Source organism: Microcaecilia unicolor, chromosome 9 (genome assembly GCF_901765095.1).
Source record: "Microcaecilia unicolor chromosome 9, aMicUni1.1, whole genome shotgun sequence".
NCBI classification, from domain to species: domain Eukaryota; kingdom Metazoa; phylum Chordata; class Amphibia; order Gymnophiona; family Siphonopidae; genus Microcaecilia; species Microcaecilia unicolor.
The window spans coordinates 171,906,628-171,934,017 of record NC_044039.1 but is presented as its reverse complement, the minus strand read 5'-3'; the positions used below and the strand labels follow the sequence as shown (position 1 = coordinate 171,934,017).

The 27,390-nt window shown below is 39.3% G+C and overlaps 1 protein-coding gene across 2 annotated transcripts in view; it reads left to right on the top strand.

The window, feature by feature from the left end:
* The window catches only part of EXOC5 (exocyst complex component 5), a 71,312-nt gene extending 44,275 nt beyond the window's left edge, over positions 1–27,037 (top strand). For both annotated transcript variants that reach the window (XM_030215142.1, XM_030215143.1), the window contains 9 exons: positions 567–649; positions 7,308–7,517; positions 8,222–8,369; positions 10,763–10,871; positions 12,054–12,174; positions 16,804–16,890; positions 21,032–21,140; positions 22,107–22,322; positions 24,774–27,037. In XM_030215142.1, the coding sequence (XP_030071002.1) occupies positions 567–649; positions 7,308–7,517; positions 8,222–8,369; positions 10,763–10,871; positions 12,054–12,174; positions 16,804–16,890; positions 21,032–21,140; positions 22,107–22,322; positions 24,774–24,962 (1,272 nt within the window). In that variant the 3' untranslated portion in view covers positions 24,963–27,037. The remainder of the gene's footprint in view (positions 1–566; positions 650–7,307; positions 7,518–8,221; positions 8,370–10,762; positions 10,872–12,053; positions 12,175–16,803; positions 16,891–21,031; positions 21,141–22,106; positions 22,323–24,773) is intronic.
* The last annotated feature ends 353 nt before the right edge of the window (positions 27,038–27,390 follow it).

Genomic DNA, 27,390 nt, shown 5'->3' with positions numbered 1-27,390 from the left:
GAATGACACCTCTGAGGCTACTGTACGTGAATGTACGCTACTTTGATAACTTCAGACTTGCAGGTGGTATATAAAAAATTTGAAAAAATAATTATATAAAACCACCAGGTCAAGTGGCACCTCAGAAAAGAGTGATTTAGGTTGGATTCACATGAGGACGAGATCCACTTGATGTAGTGAGAAAGCTGCAAGAAATCATGACTCTGCCCCAGAGTCAGTCTACAAGAGAGAACCCCAGGGTCCTCGAACAGTTCCTCTACAGATAGCACCTGATAAATTCTAATGTTTTTGCCTTTTGCATCATCGTTTACTACCTCATATCCCACCTTCATTTGCAGCTCAAAGTGGCTTTGAATACTTTAAAACGAGAAGGTGTATCCAAGGCGCCTCTATTACCATTGTTTAATTCAAAATATGCCCTACCATTCTCGGGTAGCATTCAAGCTAGCAGTTCATTTGAACTTGTTGCCATAGTGCATGATAAATCACAAAGAACCCAGATATAATCTTTAGATTGTCCTTTGTCTTGAGTTCAGAACTTAATGCTTTTTAAATTAATTTTACAGAGTTTTGTGAAGAACCAATTAGACGAATGTAGAAAATCTGATGCTGAGCAATATCTAAAGAACCTCTATGATCTGTATACCAGGTAACTATGATTGCCCTTAACTCTAAATTGCATGAAAGGAATTCAGGGATGAGTGAGTTTGGCTATTTGTCGATGGAGAAGCACAAGTGTTATCTACCTTGGACTATTAATCCTTGACATTTAACTCCGGAAGAATGTTTGCCTTCCATCAATCACATTTACGTTAGTACTATATCATAGGAACTTATTTAAAAAACACTTAGGGAGATGTTACCACACACTTTTATACAATAACTTTTATGACTTTTCTTTGAATGTCAGTTTTTGATATCCCTTTTTTTTTTTTGGGGTGTGGGGGGGGGGGGGGGTTATTTTGCTTTTGGTCAGTTTAACCCTGCATGGCTTGCTTTTTTCCTTCTTGCATGTCTGAATTGGCTCTGAAAATCTGGCTAAGCTCCTTCTTTAGCAAATGGGAAATACTTGTTTATAGCATTGACAGAAGCATAGCAACAAACTTCGAAAATTGGACAGTGCATCATAGTATTTCCCAAGTCGGTCCTGGAGTACCCCCTTGCCAGTCAGGTTTTCAGGATATCCACAGTGAATATGCATATAATGATATTTGCATATAATGGAGGCAGTGTGTGCAAATCAATTTCTTGAATATTCATTGTGGATATCCTGACTGGCAAGGGGGCACTCCAATATCAACTTGGGAAATACTGCCATAGATGATAGATTTTCCAAATTTAATTTATATAATTTTCTGAGTGCTATCTAAGGAATCTAAAAGCAACAAGTGAAATAACCAGTTGGACTACTTATTCATAATCTGTGTGTACCTTCTTCTGACATTTGAACAAATTTGTGGCACTGCTATATTAAGTTTCAGTTTCTGTATGACCCTTTCCGTATTCAGTGCTCTCTTCAGCGCTTCAGTTTTATTTTTTACACTCAGCTGAATGGATGTGGAACAAAGCTGTCCTTTGGTTTTTATTTGTGCGATATTGTTTTTTGTCAGGATTCTTTATAATTCGTTTACTGTGATGATGTCACCTAAGTCAGACTTTTCATCTGTGTCTGAAAAAATCCAAAACTTTGATATGTATACCAAGTTCCATGGTCCTGTATTCTACTATACAGGTGGAGGAGTAGCCTAGTGGTTAGTGCAGTGGACTTTGATCCTGGGGAACTGAGTTCAATTCCCACTGCAGCTCCTTGTGACTCTGGGCAAGTCACTTAACCCTCCATTGCCCCTGGTACAAAGTAAGTACCTGAATATATGTAAACCGCTTTGAATGTAGTTGCAAAAACCTCAGAAAGGCGGTATATCAAGTCCCATTTCCCTTCTCCCCCTTACTAAATGGACTGTAAGCATTGTGCTTAAATGTCACTGAGGGCATGAAAAGACCTCTTTCGACTTGGTCATTGTAAAGACATGACTGTTAGAAAAGATATGTAAAAAGGCTTCCTCTACACAGAAACATTATACTCTTGCACAGACTAGTTTAAAATCTTCCATGGAGAACCTTACAAATCTTACTGTAGTGGCCCAAGAGTCTAATCACCCAAAAGCATAGACCTATGAGATATCCAGGCATACAGTGCAGCTGCTTCTAGAGTGCCTGCAGATCCCTAAGCTGAAGTTGCTTGCATCAGTTCCAGCAAAAGAACTAGTTAGCTGCAAGCAGACAGCACAGATTTTCATTCTGATAATGAGGCACTTGGACTCGCTCTTTGCACAGAAATATAAGCACAGTATTGGTGCTTCTTCCGTGGAGCAGTCTGATGCCACAAGATTTCTTCATTGCAGACTGGCCTGTTATTGTGGAATCATCTATGTAGTGCCCTACTCCCTAAGACTCTTGACTTTGGTTATAGTAGCTAATGAGTACTCTGTCAACATCTTTTCAATTGCCTTTCAAAGGATATCTGAAGACTTTGTGAAGGAATATCTCAAAGACGCATATGATCTTCCTTCTACATCACAACCTAATTTAACACTGAATATTTTGTAACTTATTTTTAATCTCCTAGTGATTGACCTTTTATAATCTGCAATGACCAGGAATCAGTTAATTGTGAAATATAAGAAATGTCTTGTATTGTATTGCACTGAAAGAACCATCATGCTCCTCTGCTCGGACACCTGCACTCCTGCTTGGATCCTGTTGGCCTCTTCAGACTTGGGGCACAAATTGATTTGTTCCCTTCCTCTGTTCTCCGCAGACTTGCTTTCCTCCAATGTGGGGGGTCTGTTAGATCTTTTTGATAGTCACCTTTTCTTCACAGAAAATGGAAGAGGAGTAATTTGATGAGAATTCCTTCTTTATCTTCTCTGCCTCGAAGGAATGAGTTCCCTATACGAGGACATTTCGTATCCAAAGTTTGTCAGTAAATTGGCTCAAGGGGTGCCTTTTCCCCTTCAGTAGGAAATGAAGCCCAGATCATACATCCTTGGCCTTTTAAAATATATAGAGGTCCCAAAGACAACAATTGCTGTACCTGTACATGGTACATTTAAGGATCAACAATTCTGTGTGTGCGGTAAAACTGACATTTATTTTATTTGTTGCATTTGTATCCCACATTTTCCCACCAATTTGCAGGTTCAGTGTGGCTTACATTATGCCGTAATGGGGATCGCCATTTCCGGATTGAGAAATACAAAGTGGTGTTGCATTAAGATGCATAAATGGTAGAGTAGAATACAAAGTGGTATTGCATTGAAGTTCCTAAATGATAGAGTTAAATGATAGAGTAAGTTAGACAATCAACTTTAGAAAGTTCATTTCCGGCATGAGAAATAAAGTGGTAGTGCGTAATGCGTAACTTCACTAGTGACAACGTAGGTATCAGTCTGGTGTAGAGAGTTCGGTTTTGTCTAGTTCAGGTAGAGTCTGGTTGTCTAGTATTTAACTGGTTTCTAAATACTTGGGTATGATGTGAAAAGTTCAACCATCTCCAAGATTTCATGAGGTCCAACTGTTACACTTTTCGGTAGTTATGGAAGCAGTGATGCAGAGATTTTTCTTTACGTATTCATTTGCATGCCTTGGTTTTATCTGAATTGGTCTTCAAAAATCACAACTACATAGACTCCAATTAGATCAAAACACTGCAGTTATGCTTCTCTATAATAAAAAGAAGTTCGAGCATGTTATTCCACTTCTTATTGCCGAGCACTGGCTTCCAGTTTCTTACATGATTCTCATCCTTACTGATCAGTTACGATCTCTTCATTGCCCCTCTTTTTTTTGGCTGTCTGTCTTACTCCTTACTCAACAAATAGGATTCTCCGGTCATCACAACAGCATCTATCTATTCCTTCTTTTCAACATATGTATTTAGATTGTAACAGGACTTTGTGTTTTAGTGTCGTGGCACCAACCCTCCAGAATAATCTTTTCCTTTACCTCAAGATGGAAACCTCTTTCTAAATTTACATCTCAATTAATGGTGTATTACTTTTCTGTAGCTTTTCCTGTACCTGCTTAAAAGTTTATTATTTTTCATCTGTTCATTCATTGTGCTTCCTGCTCTCTTCCTTTGCTGCTCATCCAGTGATGATATTTGTTGTCCTCTCTTCCCTTTGTTTTTCCCTCTACCACTTTTCCTGGTTGTTAAATTGGACTTCCTTCCTCTTTTTCTCTTTTGTGGCTAGTTTTGTTATCAGTTTTACAGATTTTAGTCTTTGTTTACCTTTCCTTTATTTTTATCTATTATGTTAATTGCTTAGATTTTTATAATATTTGCAGTATATCAGATAGATTGAACTTGAACAAGTTGGTCTAAAACCCCTTCTTCCAACTTCTTTATCACCAGTGTGACATCCTAGTAATGGAGAACGCACTGCCTAGGGCAGACAGCCCAAGGCAAGTGGTGGATCAAAAGAATCCAAGGAACTAATAAACAGACTGGAGATCAAGGCCATTAGCCTGTCCTTCCTGTTCCAGTGTGTTATGGAGGAGAAAGCAGTGCAAGGAAAAGGAAGGACCAGAAGCTGTCACATGGCAAGTGAATCATTTGATCATGGTCTATGCAGAAAGGTATGTGGAGATACTGTTGCCCTGCTACATAGTGGGAAAGACCAACATACAGATAGACTTTGAATCATCATATTTTGGAGTCCAGAGAGTAAGAATTCAACATAGCCTTCAGCATCATGACCAGGATTGATGGCAACATTGAAGAATTCCAAAGTGGTCAAGTTCTTCATCAGATGGAAAATGACAGCACCAGAGGGACACATGTCCTTATGATGCCATATACTTATAAGAAGTTGCTTATGCCATAGGATACAGTACATCACGATGCACTTGGGCTACATGATTCTGGTTGCTCCAGATTGGCCAAGGTGGTCTTGCTTTGAGGGTCCTCGGAAACTAATGACAACTTGAACTGCTTTTTTCACGGGTCAAAGGACAAGGCCTTCTGCGACAAGGGCTGATAGAGATGCAAGACCTCTGTTCATATTCTTGTGGCCTGGCTCTTGAAAGGGCAAGGCTAAGGAGAATGGGTATCTTGAAATCAGTAATCAACTCTTGAGAGCCAGGAGGAAGTCTACCACCCTGGCATATTTGAAGACTCTTTAATGCACGACTAATATTCCGCCAGTGTCATTATGCTCATATTAGCCCTCTCCTCAAGTCACTTCACTGGCTTCCTATCCGTTTCTGCATACAGTTCAAACTCCTCTTATTGACCTATAAGTGCATTCACTCTGCAGCTCCTCAGTACCTCTCCACTCTCATCTCTCCCTACATTCCTCCCAGGGAACTCTGTTCACTGGGTAAATCTCTCTTATCTGTACCCTTCTCCTCCATTGCTAACTCCAGACTCCGTTCCTTTTATCTTGCTGCACCATATGCCTGGAATAGACTTCCTGAGCCGGTACGTCAAGCTCCATCTCTGGCCGTCTTCAAATCTAAGCTAAAAGCCCACCTTTTTGATGCTGCTTTTAACTCCTAACCCTTATTCACTTGTTCAGAACCCTTATTTTATCATCCTCACTTTAATATTCCCTTATCTCTTGTTTGTCCTGTTTGTCTGTCCTAATTAGATTGTAAGCACTGTCGAGCAGGGACTGTCTCTTCATGTTCAAGTGTACAGCGCTGCGTACGCCTAGTAGCACTATAGAAATAAGTAGTAGTAGTAATGCATGGATTATAGCAAGACAGGACTCACTTTGAAAGGTTCAGATCCCAGACATTTCTAGCCTTTCTGCAGGGAGGCAATAATTGGGTCTTGCATAATACTCCATCAGAATACACTCTACAGCTATAGTATGGTATAGAACATTGCTTCTCCACCTAGTACTCTGGGCATAGGTTGGGTATGCCTCAAGGGAGAGATGGCTGAGTATTTTTAGGGGTATTTTCTGACAACAGAATCAATGTTTGTTGGCAGCTAGTTTTGTCTTTTATTACAAAAGTGTAAAAATGTTATCCATGGCAGTAACCTGATCTGGACTTAAGTGTCCTGGAGCAGGAGTAATACGATTCGGGTCTAAGTGCTGCAAGGGACAAATGATGTGTATTTTGCAGAATACTTACGTGTGGGCTGAGTGGAGGGTATTAATGGATCGTCTGTGATGACCCACTTGCACGTTCCAAATATCTTTTTTTTTTCAGCCATGACCATTTTTTTGTATTGACAAATATCTCTTAAATATCTATATCTGGTGACTTGTGTCTATAAATTTTTAGCTATAATGTTCTACTTCAGGTATGCTGCACTATTTCCCATCCCCCATCTCTCTTTTTCTATCAGCCACATGCAAGAATTTCTGGCTGATTACAAACTCTGATGGGGCCTCCAGTTGCTAGAGCAACTCAGCTACCTGGTATAACTTGTTACAAATGTAATTTACTGAGAAGAGGTGTGGCAAGGACACCAATTGCAAGAGGAGTGGCCTAGTGGTTAGGGTGGTGGACTTTGGTCCTGGGGAACTGAGGAACTGAGTTCGATTCCCAGCACAGGCAGCTCCTTGTGACTCTGGGCAAGTCACTTAACCCTCCATTGCCTGCCGCATTGAACCTGCCATGAGTGGGAAAGCGCGGGGTACAAATGTAACTAAAATAAATATGAAGGAACCAATTACAAGTCTCCAGCACGTATGCAGCACCTATGATTTGTCCAGGGTAGAGGAGAAATGAACGCTCACTACAGGCCTATAAAAGCACGCTGAAGACAAAGAAACTCTGAAAACTAGCCATGTTGACAAGAGAGTTTCAGATCCTCCCATGGCCTTTTTTTTCCTGAAGGGGGTACTTCCCCCCTCGTAAAACTAATTCTTTACAGCTAAGAAACTTTCTTTCATTCATTCTTTATTTCTCTCTGTTCTGTGTCGTTTGTATGACAGTGAGGAATAAACTTTCCTTCCTATTGTAGACTCTGTTCTGTAAAACTACTAATGCCAAGAGCCAATAATATTTCTTGTGCTGTTGCTAGTGAGAAATAAAGATTCCTTTTCTTCTTCTAACTTAGCCTGAATTTTTTATTATAATAGCAACCAAACACAGCCTAGTACATTTGCTTATTTTGTTTCTGTTCAGTGTGTCTACCAAAAACCAGTTACTAGGTGGGGAGTTAAGCCTTAAGTTGTCCGGAACAAATTTATGTTCATTTTGCTTAGATGATTGTGTTTTGCATTTTCTCCGTTAAGAAGTGTATCAGTCGAATGCACGAAACATACTTCTGCTTCTTTTCCCCTTAGGACAACAAATCTGTCAAGCAGCCTGATGGAATTTAACCTGGGTACAGACAAACAGAATTTCTTATCTAAACTTATTAAATCCATTTTTCTTTCCTACTTGGAAAACTATATTGATGTTGAAACTGGTTACTTGAAAAGTAGAAGTTCTATGATTCTCCAGCGGTATTATGACTCCAAAAACCACCAGAAACGACCCATTGGCACAGGAGGGTATGTGTTTTCCTTTTCTCATAAAGCCCTACCCATTTTTTCTCCTTAACATATTTCTTTTATGCTGAGGGCTTGTGTTTGATAAACTGCAAATTTTAAACCCGCAGTATTGCTAACACTGTTTGCAAACCATGTAAATTATTGTCATCTCAGTGCATAGAACTAGATTCTGTAAATGGCGTCCAAAATTTGGGCACCCAAAAATAAATGAGCGCTAAGCAGTATTCTATAAACAGCTCTCTGAGTTGGACACCGTTATAGAATAGCGTGTAACCCTGAGATCCGCGCCCAACTTTGAGCTTGAGGATTTACACCAAATAAAACCTGGTGTAAATCCTTGCATGTAAATTAGGCGTGGATCCCCCAAATTTTGCCTCTTTAGTTAACACCCCTGACCTGCCCATGCTCCTCATGTCCCCTTTTCATTTGCATGCTAAAAGATTTATACGCACATCTTTATAGAATAGCTCTTAGCAAGATGTGCACACAAATCCAGATTGTGACCAATTAATGCCAATAATTGTTTTACCCAATTATTGGTGCTGATTGGTCATTCAAATTGCATGGGCAAATTGAACTTGTGCAATTTTGAGCACTATATGTAGGATCCGGGGAATAGTGTATACATATTAATCTCTTATCATTTTGCTTTATCTGAGACTAGAAAAAATCTGAGCATTTGCTTTCTCTTTGCTCTGTCATAGTATTCAAGATCTGAAAGAGAGAATCAGGCAACGCACAAACTTGCCACTCGGACCAAGTATTGATACTCATGGTGAGACCTTTCTGGCCCAAGAAGTGGTAGTTAATCTATTGCAGGAAACAAAACAAGCTTTCGAGAGGTGTCATAGGGTAAGAGACTGTGGATTTCATTATGCTTTATGTGCTAAATTACAGTTTGGACAAGTTTTAGGTGTTCTGTTTAAAGCCATATTCAGGAGTAGTTTTCAAATGGGGTGTGTGTAGTTAGCAAACTCTGCAGTTGCTTTTCAGGCCCATGCAAATTTTCAGAGACGTTGCCTGCATTGTTGTTTGAAAATTAGCAAGTACACTGCAAATTGCATTCAAAAGTGTTTGTCTATTTTGCATCTGTTTGTCAGGTGGGCAAACGAGCAAAATAGCACATATACTTTCTAAATGTACCACGTTGTACAGTGCCTTCCCAGCGATTCATCCTTGCGGTCCACGCAGTCTGCTTGAGGAAATGATGTCAACGAGAGCAGGTACACAGAAGAGAAAAGCATTGCCCTTTCCTTTTCCTTCTGACTCACATGGCCATACTTTGTATTGTAATTTGAATATTTTTAGTGCTGTAATTTTCTGTTGTTTATGTTTGACTTATTCTTGCTGTTTATCACCCTGAGTGAATTCCTTAAAAAAGGTGGTAAATAAATTCTAATAAATAAATATATGTGCCCTCAGAGATGCCTCTTGCTCACTACTAAAAGTACAACTGCTGTGGAAGGCTGCATATGCTTTTTGGTGCTCTGAAGAGAGTAACTTTGTCAAGCTAATTTACCCATAGAAACAGCTTTTGAAAATTACACTCAAGAGTTCCTGGTTTACAAAGTTTTTACACCGTAGACACTGAATGGTGTGACAATGCTTGGTGAATTGGGCCTTTGGTCATGTGGATATTACTGTCTGTCTTAAGGCAATGCTTCAACATATCATGAATCAAAAGTTCTTCTTAGTTGGTGTATATTGCTCAATAAAATTTCAAATACTAAAAAAAAAGATAACAATTTTAAAAGTTATTTACCTTCATGTTTGAGACGTCATGTACAAGGAATGCATAGATTCTTTCCCGAGTGGAGCACAAGACCCTATGCTAGGCCACTGGGGACATTTGCAAGAGTCAAATTATATAATTTTGAGTCTTTAGCCTGTACTTCATGAACCCAGCAGAGAACTTGGGTTCCGTTGGTGAGGGAACTCCATTCCTAGTGCTAATCACCCCTGAAATATGTAGCTAAATAACGTATTTTATTATGTTCTCTCTCTTAAGAGCATTAAACATTTCATTATTGGTGACTTAAAGTGCTGGTTCAAATAGTACTATTGCAGAGGTAAAAATAATCTGAGGTGTCATTTTATTTGCCTTTATTCTCTATTTTGATACTATGCCCAGTACAGAACTGGTTTTATTACTCTTCAGAAAATGCTCAGATCTAAGGTTTTTGTGATGAGGTATGAGATTTGAATTACAAACACCTGTTAGTAAATTAGTTTATTATGTGTTGCTGCATAGTGCTACAAGACAAGATTTTTAATGTTCTTCCATAGTATGTTGACTGGTAACATCTAATTTCGTAGAAATGTAGTATTGAGATTTGTATAAACCAGTTATATATTTCCAGAAACTCAACATATATTTTCAGTTATTACAGTTATTTCTAAATTAGAAAAGAAAAACCTGCTATCTGAAGAAGCATTTTTTTTAACCAGCAATATTCAAATGCTGTCATGTATAACTTCTGACTTATACTGCTGTTATAGAGATGCATGCCATCTGGAAGCACATATAATTTGTATTTAGAATGTATAGCTTCATTATTTTTTAGACTAGTACATGCTAGGAAATCTCTTCTTTCCCTCTCTTTCTGATAACTCCCTAACGTCTCTTTTGAGCCTAGGTAAGGGTCTGCACTTTTTTAGGCAGTCTCCTGTAGAGGCTGGCCAGAATTTATTTATTTATTTTTATTTATTTAACAAAACTGTTTTGCTTCCAAAAGGTTTATTTCACAGTATAATTAGATGCATGATTGACTATTACTTTTTGGCTAGTTTTAATTAAATGCTTCAGCATGGGTATTTTACCTGATTCAGCGAGCTCCCCTAGTGCTGAATCTATGCTAATTGTACGTAGCCTCCTGGTAGGAATGTTCTAGCAGTTCTCGTCACCAGTCTGTGCTGTTATAGCACCTGTGTCCACTTATCCTCCTCACTACACAAAAGCTGGCAGCACTGGGTGAGATTTCAGTGCTGGAGAGTGTGCCAATGTGTCATTTGCCAGCTCAAGAAACTGGCCAGAAGGAACAAGTAAACAGTAATTAAACAACCTGACAGAATTGTCATCTAGATGATCAAAATATATATTGTCCTGGGTTTTATTTGTTTAAATGTTTACCTTTAGATTTCAGTTTTAGTTGGATTAATCAGTTGTTGACCGGTTGCAGGCTGTCTTACTAGATTGTAATAGTGTATACCTCATGGAGAAATGTTTTGTTATTTTTCCTTCTAAGTTGTCTGATCCTTCTGATCTGCCAAGGAATGCCTTTAGAATCTTTGCGATTCTTGTCGACTACTTATGCATTGAGCACATTGATTATGCCTTGGAAGTTGGACTTGCTGGTAAGACTAAACTAGTGTGTTCGTAAAATAATTCTTGAAAAAACTATTCATGATATGTTAACAGAGAAACTTTACAAAAGTACGACCACATAAATTTCAGTTCAGATAGCATTTAGCTTTGCTTATTTTAGTTTTCCTTGAGAAATGCATGTTCTTCCCTCAGATGAGAAAAAAATGTATAGGAACCAAGGAAAAGCGTGGAGAGCACTCTTATGATAAATGCCTGCAAACCTCCATATTTTAGTACTTCTCTTCTGGATGATCTGTTCAAAGATTGCTGTAAGTCCTAAAGCAGTATTTGAGTGGGTTGAAGTGCTATCCTGGAGGTTCACAGGATTATATAGTACAGCACTATAGAAACATCCAGTAAAATATTTGGGGGGGGGGGGGGGCACCCCAGTCATTTCTCCATTGACTGAGTTAATCTTCTCTGCCCCCCCTCCCGCACAGTGTGTTTTAGTCTACTGTTGTGCTGTATCAGGAAACCTTTGCCCTGTATTTTGTTCCTTGTTTTCATTAGACTTCAGAACATTAATAGTCCCTTAGGAGCACAGTACTCAGCACAGGCCTTCAGTATTGAGGTGTTTATTAGCTTTAATAAAAATAATTAATTAAAAAAAGTATTGCTATGGGGAGAGCTTGAATTGTCCAGGCAGGCATTCCTATGGACAGGGCTGGCTATAATATATGAAGAAAACAGGACAGGCAAATCTTGGCCTATGTAGCACCAAACAGATCCTTTTAGAAAATCACATGTATCCTCTATTGAAATGTTTCCTTTAACCTTTCATTCACAGATAACATACTTGCTGCTGTGTGGTTATTTCGGGGGGAGGGGCAAGGGGGGGAGGGACAAGGGGACTTGATATACCGCCTTTCTGAGGTTTTTGCAACTACATTCAAAGGGTTTACATATATTCAGGTACTTATTTTTTGTACCAGGGGCAATGGAGTCACAAGGAGCTGCAGCGGGAATCGAACTCAGTTCCCCAGGATCAAAGTCCACTGCACTAACCACTAGGCTACTCCTCCAGAAACGTAGCCTGTGATCAGTACAGTTGTAGACTGGTGGTACTGTACAATGGGCTGTTTTTATGCTACATGTAGATTCAGTGGAGGCTTATTTATTTATTTTTAGAAGGTTTTGCTTTAATGTCTATTCTGTGTTTGCTTCTGTTTTAGCCATTTCTTCTCCTGATTCCAAGAATGCAAATCTTTATTTCTTGGATGTTGTGCATCAAGCCAATACAATATTTCATTTGTTTGACAAACAGTTTAATGATCATCTTATGCCACTAATAAGGTAAACCACTTTTTCTCTTTTCTGTCATTCCTTGTAAAGAAATCAATAAACTGGCATGAGAAGATACTCGGTGCTAAAGGTAGAGTTATAGCTCTAAGGGGGAAGAACCTCTTGGAAATGTAGAAGCTGTTCATGCTAATCATGGCTTAAGCCTGAATCTTCAGCGTCTCAAGTATTGAGGAACCTGAGGCTTATGATCCCAGCAAGAATAAATATTTCTGTTCTTTCTCTGGAAACCAAATATAGTCTAGAGAAAAGTGCTAGATGAAGGCGCAACACTGCATGCTCCTATTATATGTGGCAGAAATCTGAATGAAATTGAATAAATAGCTCAAACGTTATTGGATGATGGAAGAGCAGACAGATATGCAGACATAGAGGGGCATAATTGAACAAAAACGTCTATCTCCATGGGCGTTTATCTCCGAGAACGGGTCCGTGAAGGGGCGGACCGAACCGTATTTTCGAAAAAAATAGACGTCCATGTTTTATTCGACAATTTGTGAGCTGGGCGTTTTTGTTTTTCAGTGATAATGGAAAATGAAAGCGCCCAGCTCAAAAACGAATAAATCCAAGGCATTTGTTCGTGGGAGGGGCCAGGAGTCATAGTGCACTGGTCCCCCTCACATGCCAGGACACCAACCGGGCACCCTAGGGGGCACTTTTACAAAAACAAAAAAAAAGGTAAAAGAGCTCCCAGGTGCATAGCACCCTTCCCTTGTGTGTTAAGCCCCCCAAATCCCCCTCAAAACCCACTGCCCACAAGTCTACACCATTACTATAGCCCTAAGGGGTGAAGGGGGGCACCTACATGTGGGTACAGTGGGTTTGGGGGGCGGTTTGGAGGGCTCCCATTTACCAGCACAAGTGTAACAGGTGGGGGGGATGGGCCTGGGTCCACCTGCCTGAAGTCCACTGCACCCCCTAATAACTGCTCCAGTGACCTGCATACTGCTGCCAGGGAGGTGGGTATGACATTTGAGGGTGAAAATAAAAGTTGTGAAACGGCATATTTTGTGGTGGGAGGGGGTTTGTGACCACTGGGGGAGTCAGGGGAGGTCATCCCCGATTCCCTTCAGTGGTCATCTGGTCATTTAGGGCACTTTTTGGGGCCTTATTCGTGGAAAAACAGGGTCCAGGAAAAGTGCCCTAAATTCTCGCTAAAAACGCATATTTTTCTTCCATTATCGGCAAAAGGCGCCCATCTCTGATCAGCCGATAACCACGCCCCAGTTCCACCTTCACCACGCCTTCGACACGCCCCTATCAACTTTGTCCGCATCCGCGACGGAGTGCAGTTGAAAACGTCCAAATTCGGCTTTCGATTATACCGCTTTATTCGTTTTTGTGAGATAAACGTCTATCTCCCGATTTGGGTCGCAATATAGGCGTTTTTCTTTTTCAATTATAAGCTGGATAGTGATTCTGTCTTACAGACTAGAAAGCAGCACTGTTTTCTAAAGCAAGTTCGACCTTTTTTGGAAGGAGAATATGAGTGTATATACAGAATCCATTATTACAGAATGAACTCAAGGAAAATCAAGAAGGACAGAAGTCAAAGGGTGTAGACATCTAACTTTACTTGCTGGGCTCCCAAATTGACCTCTTGAAAACTGACTGGCTTAACCTACTAAGTTTAGGCACCTGTTTTTGACTAGGCCCCTTAATTTAGAAGCCTCAAAAGTGGGTACAACCAGAGGTGGGGGTCACTGTGCATAATGGCACTTATTAATAAGCTGCATTAGATGTAAATGTGGCAAGTAATCTTAGCAGAAAGTGTGCACATTAACCACCTAATACAGGTGAGGACATGGAATGGACAGGGACTACACCTTACAGTTAACACAGAGGTAATTAATTTGTGTTAACTGTTAACTTGGCAGTTAATCCTGGCTCAGTAGATATAGCTAACTGTGTAAGATACCTGCCATACAGCCAATACATATTTCTTTTTTAATTAGTCTCTGTTGACTGAATGGAAAAGTACTGGGAACACCCCCAATAGTTAACACAGGTGTTCTGCATGTACTATAGGCACTGTACTTTTCTTTTTGGCAATTACCTTGCCCTAACTACAAAACCTTATTGCAAGTTAGTAAATACACCTCGGTGTTGAAATCTTTGGTTCAATATTCAGCCATCCAAAAAAGGCAAATAAATTTTTTTAGAATTTATTTGGAAAAGAATTAAAAAACAGAAAATATACAAGGAAATGAGCTGAAGTTGTTTAGCGGGAGGACTTTTGAGTATTTTTGGCAAAAACCTTGGGATGATACTTCTACTTATGCATTGTCTATGTCTATGTGTTCTACACAGATACATATTATGTATTCCATTCCAAAGCTGCTTCACAGCTGGGGTTTTATACTATCTAGTCAGTGTTGGAGAGGTTGTGGTGAAACAAGGGACTTTCTTCATATCTGGTGGAGCTGTCCTACAATTTAGGCTTTTTGGGCTCAATTTCATGTTCTTTTACAGCCTATTTGTGGGGGGAGATTTCATTTTTAGGTGGAATATTTCTGCTCGATTACTTGAAGCTTGTTTCCTCTCTTCATCATAACAAGCTGTTCTGAGTTTGTTTTTAGCTGTGAAAATGGTAATAACTCATTTTTGAAAACACCATACCCCTCCATCTTTGAGTGAATGATGGCAAAAGGCTTCTCTTTCTACCCCAGAACGAGTGACCTATACATTGAAAGGAGATTTGGCAATCTACTGTAAAGTCTGGTCTCCCTTTAATTTTCTTCAATTTGATTTTTCATTTCCATCACCACTTGCCAAGTTGACTTAGGGGAGTACAGGAAGGGTGGTAATGTAAAGTTGTTCTTGATGATATATTATTCCGCCAAGTATTGTGGCTTGAATTATTTATTTTTGCACTGTAGATGTCATTTGTGAATGGGCGATAATGCCATCGTCAGACATTCTATGTATCACTTGGCCCATTGTAATAGATTATACAATAGATATCAGGTAATAAAAGCATTAGTGCACACTATTAGTAAATGATCCCCCTGAATATATTGTGTGTGGTTTTAATCTTCACACCTCAAAGTATGTATAGCCTAACTGGAAAAAGGAGAGAGACAGACAAGAAAACAGATGGTACCCAAGGTGGTAAACATAATGTGACAGAGGGTGGTAAATAGAATTCATTGGAGGAAAGAAAGGTGAACAGTGGAGTAGCAATTTTGTTCAATATTTTTGTGTGTGATATTGCTGAAGGGTTAGAAGGAAAAGTATACTGTGGAAAAGCATAGGAGGTGACCTAAAAAATTAGAAGCTTGTGCTAATGCTTGGCAGTTAAGCTTTACTGTGAAGAAATGTAGAATGATGCATTTGGAATGCAGAAGTCCAAAGGAGCAGTATGTGATAGGAGGTGAGTTACTGATGTAAATGGACCAGGAAAGAAACCTCAGAGTGATAGTGTCTGAGGATCTTAAAGTGGTGAAACAATGTGACAAGGTGGTAGCCATGGCCAGAAGGATACTAGGTCATAGAGAGGGGTATAACCAGCAGAAAGGAAGAGGTGATAATGACCCTGTACAAATTGTTGTTGAGACTACACATTGAGTACTGTATTGTAAGCCTTATCTTGCAAAGGACACAAGCTTGAAGCCATCCAGAGGAATGTGACCAATATGGTATGGGGTCAAAGATGTATGAAACGAGACAGAGACTTGAATATGTATACCCTGGAGGAGAGGCGGGATGGGAGGTTTATGCTTATAGTTGGTAATTTTACTAATATGCTGTTAAAATTATAAGTTTTATGTTGAGCCATGCTTGCTGTACACCACCTTGTTTGAATCTCCTCTTCATAAAGGTGGTTAATAAAGCCCAATCAAATATAAGACATTGAAATACTTGAAAGACATTAATAAAAAAGTGACACATTTCAAAAAATGAAAGGCTTTAGAACTAGAGGATATGAAATGAAGCTGCAAAGAGGAAAACTGGGAAAACAGCATTAGGAAACGAGGGTGGTGGATGCCTGGAATGCTTTTCTGTGGGAGAAGATGGGAACAAGAACAGTGACAAAATTTAAAAAGTCATGGGATAAGCACAGAGGATCCCCTATGTGGTAAGAGGGTGGAATAAAAATATAGAGTATTCCCACTCACAGCAAAACTTAAATGACTTTCACGCTTCAGTTATAACCCTAAAGTAAAGGGGGAGGGATTGGTATCCTGCACAGAACCGCAGATATAACCCTGGTCATTTTTCTGTGAGACTGTATGGGCCATTCTAGTAGTATAGCTGGGTTTTAAAACAAATTGGACAAGTTTCTGCATGCAGATTGATTAATAATTAGGCACATAGTCTTGGGTGTGTCCACCTGTTACCTCTGAGAGAAAGCAACATGGACCAGACTGTCCTCTTAGAATCCACTGGGTACTTCCAAGTGGCCTGGACTTGCCTCCGTCAGAAACAAGATGCTTCTGAGCTTGACAGACCATTGGTTTGAACCAGCATGGCATGTCTTATGTTCTTATGGAGGTTAATAAGAACTACCTGAGTTCTTAGCCATTTAAAAATTTTCCCAGAATGAAATATTGGCTTTGTAAGATTAATTGTATGAGATTTATGCTCTCAGTTGGTAATATATTGATTTTCATACACTTACAGCTCTTCTCCTAAACTGACTGAATGTCTTCAGAAAAAAAAGGATATCATAGAGCAAATGGAGGTGAAACTAGACACAGGCATTGACAGGCAAGTTCATCTCATCACATTTCAAAAATAAATCCAGCTAACTCTTCTAGCAATTTGAGCACTTTGAATACTCCTTGGGTATTCTTTGGGTTTCTGACTTTACTCAAAATAACCCAAACAGATGTTTTTGTTGTGGTATATTTACATCTTATTGTAAGCAATAGCACTGTATAAAAGTAGGCCAGGGGCATCAATAACTGCATTGTTTTATTGAGGTGGGTATATATATTATTTTAATTACTGCCATATTTGGTAGAAGGATTATGACTTTGTTCTGTACATCTTATGAGTCAAAAGGGAAATTAATAATTTATAATCTTATACTGCCTTTCTCAAACAAGAGTTTGACCAAACATTAAAAAAAAGTGCAATCAGATATAGTACAACACAATATTTTAGTAGAATATGATGATAATACCTAAAATGCTGACAGCCTAGTACAGTGGTTCTCCGTGTTTTTTTTTTCAGTTGAGACACACCTGATAATACTCACATATGACATGTTGCACACATGACCCTGACTGACCTTTGGTCTGAGACAGTTATAGCAGTTCTTATGACTTAGTTGTGCAAAAACGTTTGGCAAGGTTAATGTGTGCAAATAACATTCTGGTTCACACACAGATGTATGCTGGCACTTTTGTTTTTATTCGGCTATGTGCACAGTGGTGGCACTTTTACTGCAGAACCTTTGTGTGCATGTGCCTAGAAGACTTTCCTTGATTAGCATGCAAATTCTGCGCGTATTGAATTTGCATTTCAGCTTACAGCATCTCATTATTTTTGCGATGGAAAGCCGTTCGCTCAGCCATCGGCGTGCAGCTCTACTGTGCGACGTTGTGCAGTGGATTATTAGATTGTAAGCCCTCCAGGGACAAAGAAATAACCTGGTGTATATGACTGCAATTCACCTTCAGCTGCTACTGAGAAGGTGTGAGCTAAATTCCCAATAAATAGATAAATAAACAGCAGCCTCTGAGCAGAATCTGGGAAATATACAGAGCCAGACAAAAAGAAATCCTGAAGTGAGATAGTGCTGCAGACAAATCAAATTTTCTTCTCTGTGGGCCTCTTCCCTTACAGCTTTCTTCCTCTGGCTGCGAGCAGCGATGCATATGAACTCATGTCCTCCCCACAGTCTTCCCTCTGACAGTTCCTGCCTATGCGGAAACAGGAAGTTATCAGAGTGAAGGCTATGGGGAGGGCACCAGCAACATATATGCATTGCTGCTGCACTGTAGACCACAGCTCCAAGCATTAAAAAAAAACTGCTCGATGGATTGTTGCGTAGGAGAGGAAGTCCTGGGCGCGGAGGCTGCACCTCTGACTGAACCTTTACACTTAGTATGTGGCATCTCGGAAAAATTTTTTTTTTAAATGCTACTCCTCGAGGTATGTTAATCGTGAGCACTTCGTGCCTCCATCTTGAAACTCCTCCCCCGGGAATCCTTCCTTGGTGTTAGCACTGAATAGGAGTCCATCAGAGGGATAGAGACAGGTCTGACTTAGAGAGCTGCACGGGAGGGGGATGGCGGGATTCCCGTGGGAATCCCACGGGGATCTCCTCCAGGTCTGTGGGGATCCCGTGGGGATGGACCCAGGTCTTGCGGGGTCCCTGCGGAAATGCACGGCGATGTGAGCTTTTCCTCTCCTCCTCTGAGCCACAGGGTGCCCTCCCAGCACATACCAAGCAAAACTCCAGACAGCCCAGAACACTGCTGCCAGATTGATATTCAATAAAACGAGATATGATAGCGTTACATCTCTTCGTCGGATACTACACTGGCTCCCAATAAAGGACCGTATTACCTTTAAGCTTAGTACACTGGCCCACAAAATAATCTATGGTGAAGCCCTGGATTATATGATTGATTTACTTGATCTTCCGGCAAGGAACAGAAACAGATCATTTCGTAATTATATGAATCTTCATTATCCCAGTTGCATTGGTCTTAAATACAAAACCACCTATGTGTCTAATTTCTCCTACTTTGGCACGCAGATGTGGAATGCATTACCGAACTGTGTAAAAAACGCTGCATGATCATCAAGACTTTAGGCGCTCTTTAAAGACCTATTTGTTTTGTAAGGCCTACCCTCCTGCTGCTGCTCACTAGACTCTCTACATTATATTGCCTCAAAGGACCATTTTATTCCTTATTATTTTGTACCTTATTTTACACATGTACCCCTCCCTTACCTGACCCTATTTCTTATTGACTTGTTATCCACATTGAGCCTGCTTTTGTGTGGGAAAATGTGGGATAGAAATGCTGCAAATAAATAAATAAATACCTTAAGCCACCCTGGTGGTCTAGTGGATTCTTCAGGGCAGGAAAGATCCCCAGTCTTTCCTGTCCACTGCTGCTGACCCTCTTGTTGCCGCATCGCTTTTTAAAAAATGGCTGCATGAGACTTTCAGCGGAGGAAGTCTTGGCAGCCATTTAAAAAAAGCGATGTGGCAACGAGGGTCAGCAACAGTGGACAGGAAAGACTGGGGATCTTTCCTGCCTCAAAGAATCCACTAGACCACCAGGGTGGCTTGAGGTATGTGCCGGGAGGGCACCCAAGGCTGGAGGGGAAGTCTGGAATATTTGAGTGGGAGGGAGGGGAAGGGGTACTGTTAACTTTTTTAAAAAAAAATCTTTTTCCCTTTCCTCACACAGACGAATCCCTGTACCTTCAAAACAAAGCAAGCAAACCTATGAGCTGCTGCAATCACGTTGTCGTTCTTTATTGTTGGTGGAATATTTATTTAATCTCACTTAGATTCTCAAACATGCCAGCTTGTGCATACAGATGTACACAGAGGAAGTGTAATCAAGGAATAACTTTTTATAGATAGAGTAGTAATTTGTTATAAATTGTAATCAGTGTGTCATTTGGAGGGGCTGGTTAAGGGGACACCCTAGTACTGTTTTTGTTTTGTTATTATATTCGTGCAGCGTTTTCTTTTTTCTGCTGGTAAAGGGCCAGTAAAACAGACATCATGTTATGAGAATCAGGTGCTCAACATTCAGAATTTCCATCTATTTATTTACTTATTTATTTATGGTATTTATATCCCACATTAAACATGAATTAGGTTGAAACCTAGGAACATTTAAAATCTTTTTTTTTCCTTTGCCTACATCAAAAAAAAAAAGATGGCATTTGGGAACTTGCTCCTTTTGTTTTGTGGATTGCAGTGGTATATTATAAAAATGCACTTGCCTTTTTTTAAAATGCCCAGTTGGGTGTATATGCTAATCTCAACTTTGTTTAATGTTTCAGACATATCTATCATAGTTGCTCCCATGTTATAACTGAATTCTATTATTCTGTCTCGCGGCATTTTCCAGTGTAACTACGTTGAATCAGAATTTGCTTGGGGTAATGTGTGATGTAAATATATTTTTAAAAAAGGTCCCTTATTTCTAATAATCATTTTGCTGTTATTTTCAGTAGCATTTGCTATGGTTTTGGGTGAACTAGTGTGGTGTCATTCTCCACCTACTGGCTTCAGCCCATATAACGGGCTAGATAGGTTGAACGTGTCTCCTGTTTTATTTAACCTCCTTGGTAAAAAGGGTGGAAGGAGTGTGGGTGGGTGCAGGGAAGAGGGAAAAAAGTTTGGTAAGGGGGACATACATGGAGGAGTGGGGAACGGAAAAGTGGAAATTAGAGCATATGGGATAGAAAGGGGTGGAGAGGAGAGGGGGACATGCTATGTGTATCTTAATTTTGTATTTAGAGTATGGAAGAAAATTATTTATGTTACTCTTACTAGTACTTTTACTGCTTATAGAATCTGATTTTCTTGAGAGGGGGTCAAGGTGACTGGCATGGCAAGGGCAGGCTGGGGGCTGGGATGGAGGAAATTACTTGAGGCAGGGACGGGTTAGCTTCCCCATGAGGTGGGGACGAGTTAGATTTTTGTTCCCGTTCAACTCTCTAGTCGGACTCTGCTAATTCTGGTTCATCCTTAGAAAGGATCTGAGCCACAGCCAGATGCTGGGCTTGAGGCTTACAAGACCTGCCCAATTTAAAGTAATAACTCAGCCTGCTTTAGTATTGTGTACATATTCATGACTGAGCCAGTAGCTGCCACATTTTCTCATTTCTGATGTTTGAAAATCACTTTTATTTTTTTAATCCAAAGGACGTTGAATTGTATGAGTGGACAGATGAAGCACATCCTTACTGCAGAACAAAAGAAGACTGATTTTAAGCCAGAAGATGAAAATAATGTTATGATTCAGTATACCAATGTAAGAAAAAATAAGTTTGATCTTACCTTTTGATAAGTAAAGCGGCCTAACAGTCTAAACTAGAATTATTGGGGGGGGGGGGGGGGGGGGGGAGGGAGGGAGTTGAAGACTGAGGGAAAAACGATCAAGGTCTATATTTTTTTTAAATGTAAATTAGTGCTGGCAATTAGTGAATGCCTGCGTTACAAATATTATTACAGTTCTCCTATTAACTTACAGTGGTTCATTTTATATCAAGCAGCCTTTAAAAATACTCTCTTAATATACATAAGAGTCTTTAAAACTTTGAAGTCATTTTTCTTTGAATACCAATTTTTGGACATTGATTGTTCTTTCCTCTTAGTCTTCATTTACTAAAGATTTTAGGCATTTAAGGCAGTAATAATATGTTATAATATAGATGCCAAAACCAAGATGGCTGGTAAGACCGGGTTAGAACTGCTGTCAAGCAGATGTTAGCTAGATGATGATCTGTGAGGATGACCTGGCTCCAGTGAAGCGGGATCAGAAACAGAATGCATTATCCTGCCACCATGCAGAGAGCTTTTCTCAGCAGCAGAATTATCCTTTAAAATCTCTCTGTTACCACTCATCTTGCTGTTGTCTAGCACTGCTTGGGAGTTGTCTTAACATTCTGATTTTTTTAAAAAAATGTTCAACTTTCAAATCTCTTGAAAGGATATACCTTTACTTCTGGCCAGGCCAATCAGATATTTGGCTTCTGTTCCTCTGCTGCTGTGGTTAGAAGGTGGTGTGGCATGTATATGCTTGGTGGTATTGAAAGGCTACAGTATGGGACTATGTGAGGGAAGATGCATGGTATGGATATATTGTTCCTTTAACTTGTTTGGTAACCTGACAAATTAATAGTTTAATATATAATTACTGAAGGTAATCCTGTAATGTTATATTTATCATCAGTGATATAACAGGATTAGCACCTTTTAAAATACGTTCTTTTTTTAGGCCTGTGTTAAAGTTTGTGGCTATGTCCGAAAACAAGTGGAAAAGATCCGAAATTCCATGGATGGGAAAAATGTTGACACAGTACTTATGGAATTTGGAGTTCGTTTTCATCGACTTATTTATGAACATCTGCAGCAGTATTCCTACAGCTCCATGGGAGGCATGCTAGCAATTTGTGATGTGGCGGAATACAGGAAATGTGCCAAAGACTTCAAGGTTAGTGTTCTTGTTTGAGCAATATGGACAAGAGTGTACACAAAAATAATTCAATATGGTATTTGGCCACGTAATGCACTTTCATTCATGGAAACTGCAGTGAGCAGACTGGTTTCTATATGTACACTAAGTATTTTACATAATTTCACCACAAGTAGCTGTTTACCCAAATGTGCATGCCTTTTATTTGTTTTTGGAAACCCTAAGACTGAAATGACTGCCGAAGGCTGCTTTAAGTTTGAACTTTGAGCACCGCTGCAGCTAAGCAGCTTCCATTTCCTCCTATGGAAGCAGTTTTGACATATTTAGAAACTTTTTGCACTTTGGAGAAATTTTACTCTATTGGAGGTCACCCAAAAAGTGTTAACAGCCTTCCCCTATTATAAACGCTAGTTAAGGTTTCCCATGTGAAAGCCATTTTTAAAGGACTGATACTGCTTTTTCCTATTGAGGTTTTTGCACTTGTCTTTTAAAGCTCACTTTGGCCTACATTATACTGTCCTGAATCTAGTTTTATCTGCATTCAGACTTATTATCTCACTGTGTTCTCACGCTCACACATTTTAGTCACATCTCATGCTATACTTACACTTGCATAGAAATTGTGACACATTTTATTTTTAAAACTTCTATACTATCTTTCCCAAATAGGCTACAAATCGATTCACAGATTCAAAAACACCAGTAATATCAATATCATCATAAAACATATTAACAGCAATAACAAATTAGTCAAAAGTACAGTGTAAATAACCATGCCTTCCATTTGTAAAAAAAAATCATTGTCAGTCAAGGTTTACTTGGGTGAATCTCTTCATAAAGGTGGTTAATAAATCCCTGAAAATAAAATAAACAAGGTTTACATGTGCATTGGCAGTGAATTCCAAAGAGCAGGATCTCTACAAAAAATTTTTTTATTGTGTGGTTGCTGAAGAATCCCATTCGGAATTTGCAATCAGACTTGCTGAAACGAGTGTAGGCATCATTCAGTATGCAGATACTGAACTGAAAAATATATGGAAACTACCATAGACAATCTTTTGCAGTTAAAACAAATCCTTAAAGCCAGTATGTTACATAATAGGGAGTTAGTACAGTGGTTTGGTTTGAGCCCTGTAGTAATAGGGTCGATGCACTTAGTTCTAATGATAATATTTGCACTCCTGTATTGGACCAGCAGTGCTCACTCATATCAGATTGTGTGTGCTACCTGCTTTCTTTGATCATACATAAATAAGTCAGAACCCTTCATATCAGAACACCAGGTGGCAGCTCCAGTGATTCCGGCAGGTCCACTAGGCTGAGCATATGTTTGGCCTACTGAAAGACCACTTTCACTTTTGAACCAGTCACTTTGTAAATAGAAGGATTAAAAAAAAGTGTATAATATAGTAAACAATTACATTCATTTCCCTTGTTTCAATGTGATTCTGACTAGTCAGTATGGTGATTGAGTTTGGGCTCTTATTTTTAGCTTTTTGGAACCAAAATTACAACCAAAATATAGAGCTTTAGTGGAAGCTGTTGGGTAGATGTGTGCTTTTTTTCTGTGTTTATGTATTAAACAGTACTAAGAATAGTGCCGACTTGTTGATTTTGAGAATTTTATAGACATTTAGGAAGCATGCAATGGAGACTCAATTTGTACAAACTATTCTCATGCATATTCACTGTAGTTATACTGAAACCTTGACTAGCTATGGGGTTCTCAGGACGTTTGGAAAGTCCTGTATTAAATGTTTTTCCTACCACTGCCCAATGGGTAATTGAAACACAACTCTGGCATGGCAACTCTGGAGCAAAGTATAGTGTATACCATTGGTCTTCATTAATTTTTAAGCTGTGGTCACTTTCAATTCTAATGAACTGAAGAAAAGCTATCAAATATCTACCCATGCAGGGCCACAACACTGCTGACCAGTGTTTGTCATTGACATCCATTCCCACCAGCCCACCTTCAAACTTCATTGGGGTGGGGGGGGGGGGGTGTATCCTCAAGGTTGTGAGCATTTTCAGATAAATTCTCTTTTATCTACTGAGAAATTCTCTGTCTTTCAAGCATGTAGCTCTCTCCCCTCACCACCCCACCCCAACCAATCCACTTTCCATTTTCAGTCCTCAGCCTGAGTTGAGAGGCAGAACAGAAAAACAAACCTCAGAAAGACAATGGGGGGCCACCATTGGTCCCCCAGGCCTCGCATTGAAGAACACTGGTATATGCTGTGCTCTGCCTTTGCAGTTAACAGGTCACTGACTCCTCCCTTCCCCTCCATGTGAGGGCTGCTTGAGGCGGTACTGATGCCAATGGTGCTTGTGGAGAGGTGGGAAAGCCAGAACATGCACATATAAATAGGATTTGTGAACTTCCAGTTAACGTTATAGTCATCAGTATTACTGTTCATAAAATTGAATACATTTTGATCTTTTATGTTGCTTCTTCTCCGAATACAGATTCCACTCGTGTTACAGCTTTTTGATACGTTGCATGCTCTTTGCAACCTCCTTGTGGTAGCTCCAGACAACCTAAAGCAGGTATGCTCCGGGGAGCAGCTTGCCAGCCTAGAGAAGAGCATGCTTCACTCCTTTGTGCAATTGAGGGCAGACTATAGATCTTCACGCCTCGCTCGCCACTTCAGCTGAGACTGCGAGTGGAACTCACCTTTGCTGGGTCCTGATTGAAAGCACAGGGGATGGTTCCATATTAAACATGTTACTTTTTTTTGGACTATAATGACTGGACAGAACACAGGCAGCCATATTTGAGAGATTTTATTTGAAGACTTCTCATTAGAGGTGATGATTATACTGATATTTTTCCACATTATCTAACTTGATTCACTCCTCCCCCCCCCAAGTGCTAAAATGGTTGAAAGCCAGTCAATACTAATTTTGTACTTGAAAATATTTATGTAGGAAGACAGTCATTTACAATATTTGACCTAACAGATTACATTTGTGAAGTTTCCACTACAGCACTTGTGTAATGTGGCAGAACTGCTTAAAATATGTTCATTATCTGATTCTAATGACTTCTGTTTCAGCACAATTGGTCAATTATGTTTACCCGTTCCTATTTCTATGCCATTTGAGTCTTTCAGAATCCCTTTTGGTATGATTTCTTGATTTAAGTACATTGTAGCTCTTTGGATTACTTTGAGCTTCAACACTATCCTGAGAAAGGTGTAATTTATTGTATGTACAGATCTTTAAGCTGAACCAAAATTAGGGACAAGTTTTATGCTAATATTAGTCAGAAGTCTGTATCTGCTTAGCCTAGTATCCTTCTTTGCATGCATTTTAATTTAATACAACCTTTGTGTTTTACATTGTGTAGTTTGGGGGTGTTATAGGACTTTGGCCTTGTATATAATACAGATCAAGATTCTGGGGGGCTAAGCAGAAATATGAAATGTCATTTAACCTTTACCACTGCATTAGTAGGGGGAATGCCAGAGCGATCATCTTGTACGTAGTTTAACTTGTTGGGGTCTTGTCCAGTTGTCGTCAAGCCACATAGGTCAGACATGTTTGAACTTTCTTTATACTTCACTATGTGGCACACGTGTAAATCTTCTATTGTGAATAACACCCCATTTCTCATCATTGGGTTTGGCCCTACACGTTTTTCAGTGCCTAAGGAATGGTAACATGGGTGGAAGTCGCAGTTCTCTCTATTTGTATTGGAGGAATGGAATGCCCTCTTACAGATAGGATACTAGTGCAGTGGTTTATATGTTATATTTGGGCTGCCATTGCTTCTTCTATATTCACTTGAAGGATGTCCCCCGTTGGAAGTAGCAGGTCAACTAGTATCTTTATCAAAATAAGCTACCTACAGGGAAAGCAAAGTGGTGTCATTCTTCATTGTGCTTACTTGTAGACATCACAAGTAAAACACTTTAAGGGTCATTTACTAATGATCAGCATGTGCTACCTGGCCATGGGGTCCACAGGAATTAAATGGACCCTGTTATAGACCGCACACTAAATAGCAGTAAATGATCTTAAGTAGCCCTACTTCAGCATCTTCCTACCCCTTCACAAGTTTTCATTCCTTAATTGTGGATATTTTCCTTTGTGGCTTCAAAATTTTTATTTTTGAGGGTTCCAGATACATCTCAAGAGGAAGGTTCTTGCTGAAAAGAATTGAATTGTTCTATTTAGTACAGTATTAAATTGGTAAACAAGAGCAATATGGCTTATGACAGCTTCAGAGCTCTTCTCTTCCTTGAATATGGCAGAACTGCAAAGAACTGGAGCACTAAGGACAGAAGGCAATGCTTGTACTGCTGCCATGTTAGAAAGCTTTGATGTGAATTCAAATTAGACGTCTGTTGCTGAAGCCAACAATTGTGTTAGGCAGTGGGTTCCACTAACCATATAAAGTCTTTGTACAAGGTGTCAATTTGTAAACACTTCAGCGTCCTGTTGAATGAAAAAGTGTAAATTTTCATTTTAAGACTAGAAATCACAGAAGTGCTTCAGAATTTTTATATTTTGTACCTTGTCTTGTTTTATGTTTTAAAGTATTGCATATACTAATCACTGTGCTCTTTTCTTAAATATAATATTAGCTATTTTGTTTTCTATGCATAACTTCTCTGCAGTATTTTCCATTATGTTCATTAAAAGAAGGCTGACAAAATTTAATAATAGGAAAGTAATTACATTTCAAACATGTAAACATTTTTCCATAATAAACAAAAACTCCCCCTTAGCATGCCTTTTGTTCATTTCAGTCCATTTCAGCATTAAAGTGGCTTCATAGTTAACTTCATAATTTTTTTTACATTGAAAAGATCCAAAGTAATTGTAGGAAAGCAAAATCTAAAAGACCTATCACTTAGTGGTAGATGACAGTACCTTTGGAGATGACAATTAAGAAAATTGTGTTTATCCCCTTTTTAGGTCATAGAAGTAGGAATTGAGACACGCAGGTCAGCTTAATTTTTAGTTGTATGCTTTTATGTTCATTAGCAAATATTAGCATTAACTTGTCCATTTATTACCAGTCTTTTAAGAAAAAATTAGGATGCCTGAACATAAAATTTTTTTTTTAATTTATTTA